The 9132-nt window shown below is 36.3% G+C and overlaps 1 protein-coding gene across 1 annotated transcript; it reads right to left on the bottom strand.

Moving 5' to 3' along the window:
• Window positions 1-1519: 1519 nt before the first annotated feature.
• LOC144975466 (uncharacterized) lies at window positions 1520-5714 on the bottom strand. The gene is made up of 2 exons (XM_078919572.1): window positions 5386-5714; window positions 1520-3029 (listed from the first exon to the last, which is right to left on the bottom strand). The coding sequence occupies exons 1-2, from the start codon at window positions 5707-5709 to the stop codon at window positions 2199-2201; spliced, it is 1155 nt and encodes a 384-aa protein (XP_078775698.1). The 5' UTR covers window positions 5710-5714; the 3' UTR covers window positions 1520-2198.
• Window positions 5715-9132: the final 3418 nt, after the last annotated feature.

Genomic DNA, 9132 nt, shown 5'->3' with positions numbered 1-9132 from the left:
AGGTAAGGGGTTGACCCAGGCAAGTTCAGAATTTCTCACAGGTGTGCAAAGAAATCCCAACCATCTTCTATACCATTCACCTCAAAGAGTGTGGCGGAGAAAATTAACTGAATGATTGCTGCATGCATATGTAGTAGGATGGTTTCATACTCCCGACTCACGTTGAGAGTGCTTTAATTAAATAAAACTATTAGATCGTAAAATTCAATAGTGTGTTATTTCTATTTCTTTATTTGACAGTGTCGCCCCATCTTATAGGAACCATTCGCGACCCTGAGTATTGCGCAAGAGAAAAAAAAACCCTATCATATCTCGAGCGCAAAATAAGAACTTGCTTTGTTTTTTTTACTCCCTCTCTCTCCGTTCCAATCTTCAAGAAGCCTGCCACGCAGCCTGCTAAAATAGCAGTACAGGCAGCAACTCAATTACCAACAACATAACATTTTTTCGATTCACTTTCAACCGGATAGAGATAATGAACTGAACTGAAAAAAGAAGAACGGAACGACATGTGTGTGTCGGTAGCAAAATAGAAAGAAATGGCCCGGTCCCCAACACGCTATGTTGATTACTGACCACGTTGTGTGTGATCGATGACTCGCGAATGTGAGTGACAGACACTAGCTAGCTATGTGCGGGCAGACAGTAGGCAGCGAATACATACACATCCGGGGAGTGTGGAGGTGGTGATAATTATTGACAAGATGGAATGCTGTCTGGTTTGTTTTGTCTTTGACGACATAAGTACAATTTTTGTTGTTTTTTTAAACTAGACTCTCGTCGAGGCACAAGATAAAATGCTTATTTTCTTTTTAATTGGTTCTGTCTTTTGACGTCACGAATATACTTTTTTTTTAATATAATTATTTTTAAATTTATTTATTTATTTATTTATTTTTACTTTATATTTTTAATGTCAGAATTTATAGAGCAAAATCGTACTGTCGGAATTCCGACAATTGTCGGAAGATTTACAGACCTGAACAAATAATACTAAATTGAACAACAGATCAAAAGAGCATGAAAATTTAACTTACCCACAGCCAAACTTTGATTAATTAAAAGTCTACTATTATTCTTTTTGTTTAATTACGTATTAACGTTTTATTCTGTGAGGCTATTCTATCGCCCCGAGGACATTTCAGATAACAGAGCCATGCAGGCATATTCCGAACCCATTGCCAAACCAGGATACCAAGGCAAACACCCCATTAACCTCCCAAAACTCCTAGATGAAGAACTTAGGAAGATTGCACAAACACCTCACACCAACTAATCAATTTAGACCACAGCTATCCTGGACAAAATAAAACTGTGGATATTATTACATCACGCATGTTCCATATTTTGATGTTGTAATGCTTTATTCGATAAAAGCCACAAATTGAATAAGAAGTCTTCTGACGTTAATACTTTACTAACACTTTCTTCACGTGGTGGTGTGGTCGAAGAATCGGAGTTGATGAGGGATCTGAACAATTGAACTGTGTGTGCTCAACACTTGAAATCGATATCTTCATTTTTTTTTTTTTTACTCTATACTATACTACTACTGCAAAAGCTGAGAGACATAGCCACCACCAGCCACATGAAATCATAGTCTCTCGGCTACCTTCACATTAAATCAGCGATCCTAATATTTCTAAATATATTTCTATTTGAGCACCTCCACAGAACGGTTACAGTTCAGAACCCAAGTCGACTCTGCGACTGAGATAACCCACCTCTTATACGGTATACACCACTCTGATACCATTACATATATACACACACATATATATATATATATATATATATATATATATATATATATATATATATATATATAAATATATATCAATGATTTCACAAGTTTATGATAAATGGATATATGCCATTTTAGAATGGAGCCCTTCAAATATATAAACTAGTAATTATGAGAGTAATGCCCCAAAAGTGAAAGTAGTGTATAAAAAGTAAAGTCTATTCGAGTCATTATACAATAAAGTGATACTCTCACAGTCATCATCCTGAGACAGCATGAAGGTGAACTTTCTTTAGCCAGAACATAATAAATCCACTTGGGGAATGTACAGTTACTGCATTAAGTGTCAATAACTCCTTTTTTCCATGTTTAATGTTTTATTGTGCAATCGTTAAAACCACTTCATTAATAATGATTACTGATTTTTGCTAAGACCCTAGTGAGAGCATTCCTCTCACGAACCTTTAAATAGAAATGCCATGAATGAAAGTCCAAAGGTCAAAATACCACCTATCACAGAGACAGATATCACCAAATTCTTGTTTGCACTTTTCTCCAATTTCAACTCAGTCTCTTTCAACATGCAACGTATCTCAGGCCCAACATAAACAACATTATGGCTCTCATCAGAACTTTGTGAGACGGCAGCCAACTTCTTTATGTCTACAAGACTAGACAATATTTCAGAGGTTTGCAAGTTAAGATCATCGTGAAAGGTTTTTGTCAATTGCTGAAATTTTTCTAAAAACGAAGGGTTGATTCCGTAAGGCAGACTGTTATTGTTATCATTATTATTATTACTATTGACATCATGAATGAATGGAATTAATGAAAGTCTTGCTAGAAAGTCATCAGCAATTTTTTTGTATTCAGCACTGGTTTCTCCAGACTCCTGGACAATTGACCTCATTTCTTTCAATCGTCTGTGATTATTGATCGTGGAACCAGTAATACCAATGACAGCACCGATGATAGAACCCATCACAGACCAATACTTTGTTCTTTCTGCCCTCGCTCTCTCCTTCTCATGACTTTCTCTCACACACATACTAAGAACTGAAAACAAATCCCGCTCACATCTATCCAGAGTCTTTAGTTTGGATGCCATATCTTTCTCTTTCACCAATATGCCGTGTTCTTTCTTGACCAAATCAATGTAGCAAGGATCAGTCCGATGCGTTTTTTCTAATTCAGTGGCAACAGAACGAACTTCAGACTGAATTTCTGTGATTTCTTGCTGCAAAGTACGCCTGTCCTCTTGGATCTTCAGAAAATTTCTCTCAGCCTGCAAAAGAAAATATAAATAACTAGCATCAGTTAAACTGAGTATTCATATTTCATCAAAATCATAAAAAGTTACATATCATATTATTGTACAATAAATACCCCTACACGAAATGCCCAGAGAACGGACTCGATTAGGGATTAACTGAATGGTGCACAAGAATTGGTGCAGGTTTCGTAAAGCAATTTCATTTTGAAATTCAAGGAGTTTTCAAGGGGATTTTTAAAAAAGACTATATAGTCGATTACTGCTATTAAAGATTACAGCCCATCCGAACGCAAACAGGCACTGGGCACGAAAAACTACAAACCTCGTGGTAGATTCATCATTATCAAAAATGGCACTCCACCAGAACAATCAAGATAAAACATTCACCCAATTCATGTTCAGAACTTCCAAGAAATATAACAGAGAGCGAGGCACTCGCTGCCAAGCTAAAGGAAGGGTGATGCATAAACCAGTAATCATAAGAATGACAGTCCATGAATAGTGAGGACGTCGGGTGACATGATCTGTACAGCCTAAATTCAACAAATTGATTTGTCATGTGAAAGATAAAGGGAGTAAATGTGACTCATAAATAAAGGGAACAATACAAAACAAACGACGTTTCGGCATAATTTGCTGTTTAAGACATAATGTTGCACACAATTGAGTAGACACATCAAGAAAAATATGTTCTGTGAACTGAAATTAGCCTATGACTATGGCCTTCTCAAACATTTTGAGTGTATTCCTTACAGTCTCATTGGGATCCGGTGATCTCAAGCTAAGAACACTGATAGTGTACTTTGGAATCTACATCTGTTCCCTTTTGGAAGCAAGTCCCCTTTGTCTTATATGACCTTAATGAGCCGCAAGCCCTGTAAAAACCCTTAAAAGCATAGTTCAACAGGGAGTCAAAACAGTTCCTAGTTTGTTAATGTCAAAGCTGACTGGTACCAATGTACCAATGATTGCCTAGGCCTTCTGAGGCAGTGTTTTGTTGATGCTGGCAACAAGGCTTATGGATAGCACTATTATCGAGTTCACGATAGCCTCGAAAGGAAATTGACCTCCTGTTTAGATCTTGATTTCATTTAGGTCACATGCATGGCCTCTGCCTCTACTATGAATATTGTAGGCCGATACCCAAATTCTTCGCTTGATTTAACATTCAGTGCCGATGGTTTTTCCTCAGAAATCCGTGAATTGGTGTCAAAGAAGGAATTTCCACCTTTTTAAAATTGACCCCCCCCCCCCCCCCCCCTTCTCCCCAAAACAATAAAAAAAAAAAAAAAAAAATAATCAATGCATTGTGGCAGTGAGAGCTCAAATTATATTTTAGATAATGATATAATAGATGCAGTTTCCCACCCTTCAGAAGTTAGCTAGAATATCAATGATTTATATCTCAATTGCTCTAAAAGTGCAGGTTAATTCAGTAAAAAGGGGGCTTATACGAAATTAAGCTTTGTTTGTTACCTGTGTAATGTAATATAAGTCGATTTTGGGGGTTTAAATAATTTATTTAGTTATCCCCCTTTGTAACTTAAGCTTGATATACTTATGTTCTTTGCATGTGATTTTTACCATGAAGCACCTCAAAATACAAAGAAAGCTTCCGTGTGCTTATAGAAATAGTGTATCTGCACAATATATCAAATTTTGAAAAAAATCCCAGCCGACATCTTTGACCGTTTTGAGCCTTGAAGTTGACAAAAATTTGCGATTTTGGTGCACGTCGTAGTACGCTATGCGTTATTGTTCAAAAATTTGTAGTACTAGACCCATATTTTTGCTATATTATGTTAGACCATATGTTATTTATTGAGATACAAATCATCAATGACCAAAAATGAAACATTAAAGTCATGAAAAAAAATATTGAAAACATTCATTTTTTTTGACGAACATCACGGGGAGCCATATTCAAGGGCAGATAACTCCAAAAGTTGATAAATATTTTCATTTTCCTTCAAATAATTGTAATCTATGCTAAAAGTTGTACTGGATTACCAAATTTGAGAGAGTTAGCTTGATTAATAAAAAAAGTTATAGCCTCTCAAAAATGGACCCACGAGCAAATTTGATTTTCACTCGTTTTGAGACAAAATTTCAAAAAATTGTAAAAATTTCAAATATCCATATTCTGAACTGAAAATTTGGTTTTCTTCATGTCTCATAAGCATCTTCAATTGAGCCAAGTTTGAGGAAAATCAAAAGGGGTGTGGTTCCCAATTTCCGAAAATTTGGTCCACTTGACATGGAATGGCCCCTTTGCCTTTTCCATGTTTTTTCACCAGTATGAGCACTGAATTGAATACTGAACATTGTTCATTATGAAAATTACTAGGTTGTATTTTTTGTTACTCACTTCTACAACATTGTCTTGGGCAGTTTTGACTTCAGTTAATCCTACCAAGTCTTCATACATTTGCATTATGTGACCGAGGCGATCACCAGCACTGGCAGCATTCATCTTGGATTCAGAAATTACGCCGACACTTGCACTCGCCGAAACTGGTTTCGTTTTCAAACTTGTGGAACTTGAACTTACAGGTGTATCGTCATTCGTATTAAGTGTTGTGTGAAAGTATCTGAAATTATGGCAATGATTTGAACGGACTAGAATCTTTCTATACACGTACAATTTTTGCCAATGGCAATGGCATGACGATTTCGTCAAGGGTGCTGCCATTTTGTTCTTAGAAAGATAGAGAGAGGGAAGGGAGACCACTAAAGGGTATTTTGGTCTCCCCAACAGACCAATGGTCTCCCTCCGCTGTGGGTCTCTGAGCGTGGACTTTTTAACTCACAAACGCGGATGGCAAAAATCAATAACAAAGACCTGGGTGACGTCAATTTCATTATATCTATAGATAGTATGCAGATGACGTCATTCAGGCCTTTGTTATTGTTTTTGCCATCCGCGTTTGTGAGTTGTTCTCACTAAACTGTATTAACCAGACTATAAAAGTTCATGGTTACACAGAGTTTGTGTGTTGGTCCGTTATTCTTCCGGATGGCAATGTTGTGAACTCCTTGGCCAAGCGCATTCTATCTATAAGTTAACGATGCGTACGGTCCGGCTATAAGTTAATTTAGTTATTTGCTTTTCACGAAATAAAATCTGTTTGCTTTAAAAAAAAAAAACTAGTAAAAAGCCCGCAATTTCGCGGGGAAAGAACTATTTTCATTCGATACTGTACTCACCGTCATTTAATGAGGGCAGATTGGTAAACAACGTTGTCTGTGTAATTTGGTATATCTTCGGTTGATTTTTCTGTGTGGCCCAATAATATATTTAATAATATATTCCCTCAACTAACCCCAAGAAAAAATTAAACCTAGTACCTTTAATTAACCCTAATAGGAAAAACAAACACCCTAGCACTTTAATAAGACTTATGACTAACCCTAATAGGAAAAAAAAAATCATCTGATCTCGAGCTAATCCGAATAGAAAAAATCATGACAAATTGAATAAATAAACGCCTGACAAAAGTTCAAAGGTGAAAATACAAATTTAAAGAATACCGGGGATGTAGGAGCTTTCGGAATGTCTCCCCTTTACTTAACTTATGGAAAAACAAACACCCTAGCACCTTATGACTAACCTCTCGAGCTAACCCTAATAGAAAAAAAAAAAAAAACAACTCTCGGACTGCTTTGCACTACTACCTTTCAATATTTAACAAATCAAAATGGTTGCCGAAAATCAAAACAATGGTTAAATTAGGAAATTTTAAACTTTCACAAATCTATCAAGGTTTGTTCTAGAGTTTTTAAAATACTTCTATATAATGTCAAATTGAATAAATAAATGCCTGACAAAATTTCAACGGTAAAAATACAAATTGAAAGAATACTGGGGATGTGGGAGCTTTCGGAATGTCTCCCCTTTCCTTACCTTATGGAAAAACAAACATCCTTGAACCTTTACTAAGACTTATGACAAACCTTGATAGAAAAAGAAATATCCTCCGATCTCGAGCTAACCCAAAAAGTAAAAAAAAAAAAAGAATCAAAAATGGCGACTGAAATACCTTCATGTGATCAAGTGAATAATATCACTATGAATGCCACGATTTGCTGAAAAATGCCAACACCCACACACACATGTATACACCACACACAACACACACACACACACAAACACACACAAACATACACGCAATTATACATAACAACACTGATCACCGCTAAATCAACAACACAACGGAAGTAATAATAATACTTGATGTCATAAATAGATGACGCAAATTGGATTCAATAGTCTGATGTCACGCGCCCGGCAACGGCGGCCATCTTGGTTCTAAACAAAGAAAATCATTACTTTTTAATCTTCATGCTGGCTAGAACTTTTCATTCCCTTTTCATATGCCTTGTGATCAGAATGTGTAAAAGTCAATACATGATCAAATTGATGGGGTTTTTTACCTCGCGTATAAGCTCGCCGGGGAAATATTTCATACGGCGTCAGCCATTGTTCCGATAGTTTAGAGCCAGTGTTACTAAGTTACCATACGTCATAAGGAAGGAAGTGACAGTATGACTGTTGAAGACTATTGAGAACTTTTTACAGTGTCAAAATTAGTTGATTTTGGGAGTCAAGTGTCGTCGTTGGTACATATTTTATGATATCTGTTTGACTCAACGAACTTTCAAACTGACTTTAAATTATAAAAGGAAATCAAGTTATCTGTTTATCTATCTGTAAAAAAATACATTTCTAATTTTCAAATCTTTCAGTAGAGTTGTGCGCCGTGTCAATTTTTTTATTGACTCAAATAAGCACAATGTTCTCCACAATGCTATATTTTTTTAAAGAAAGGATTATTTTAATGATATAGATGGTATGCAGATGACGTCACTCAGGTCTTTGTTATTGTTTTTTGCCCCCGCGTTTATGAGTAATGCTCACTGAACGGTATTAATCTGACTCTAAACGTTCATGGATACACACAGTTTTGTGTGTTGGTACGTTATACTTCCGGGTGGCAATGTTATGAGCTTCTTAGCCAAGCGCATACTATCTATAGATGGTTAGAAGTTGACTCAGGTCGTTGTTATTGTTTTTTTGCCATCCACGTTTATGAGTAATTCTCACTAAACTGTATTATCCAGACTATAAAAGCTCATGGTTACACATTGTTTTGTGTGTTGGTCCGTTATACTTCCGGGTGGCAATGTTGTGAGCTCCTTAGCCAAACGTATACTACCTATAGATAGCGTGCGCTTGGCTAAGAAGCTAACAACATTGCCATCCAACGGACCAACACACAAAACTATGTGTAATCTTGAACGTTTATAGTCTGGTTAAAACAGTTTGGTGAGAAACGCGAATGGCAAAAAACAATAACAAAGGCCCGAGTGGCGTCAACTTCATTCTATCTATATCGTATTGTCTATATCGTGTTATCGTGACCGAATGATGAATGTCGTTAATCGCAGTGTAATGATTACATCTGGGACTTACTGTACTGAATAGGGAACAAAATGTGATATTTAAAAAAAAACTGGTTCCAATCTCATTGGAAGCGTAAAACCATTCCTCTCGTTGACTAGATACGTACATTTTACAACAGATCTTCTGTTTTCAGAGTGATGGTATCTTATTTTCTAGTCGAAATAAATACTTGTCGTCAATAAAGATCACCCATCCTCGCTCTGTTACGCCCCATTATCAGAAGAATCTGCTACTAAAATATGTAATCTATTCATTGCTGGTCCTCCTGAGGACTGGTTATACACTTCCAAGGAGTTTGGAACTGGAATAGAGGAAGTTGTGAAGTCAGGACTTCTGCTCGCCATTCTCTTTTTAACTTTTCACGAATTAAACTATTGATTACTAGTCCTTCGAAGGATTAGTTACATTCATACTTCCAATGAGTTTGGAACCGGAAGAGTAGAAGGTGTGACGTTACGACCGTTCTGCCCTGTTGTATTAGAATTGTTATGTTTACCAGCTGTATGAACCAGATGCCGTACACGTTAATGAAATGATTCATTATAATAATACTTAATTCAAAGACAATATATACATTAATTATGAGAGTAATCAAAGATGACAATTTTTTGAGCGGCGCATAGTTGAGTCCAAATATCAAATGTGCATGAT

Source organism: Berghia stephanieae, chromosome 6 (assembly GCF_034508935.2).
Source record: "Berghia stephanieae isolate SIO BIC M18660-M18661 chromosome 6, UCSD_Bste_1.3, whole genome shotgun sequence".
In the NCBI taxonomy this organism is placed as follows: domain Eukaryota; kingdom Metazoa; phylum Mollusca; class Gastropoda; order Nudibranchia; family Aeolidiidae; genus Berghia; species Berghia stephanieae.
Note: the sequence above shows the minus strand (reverse complement) of the source record. Positions and strands in the feature narration are given on the sequence as shown.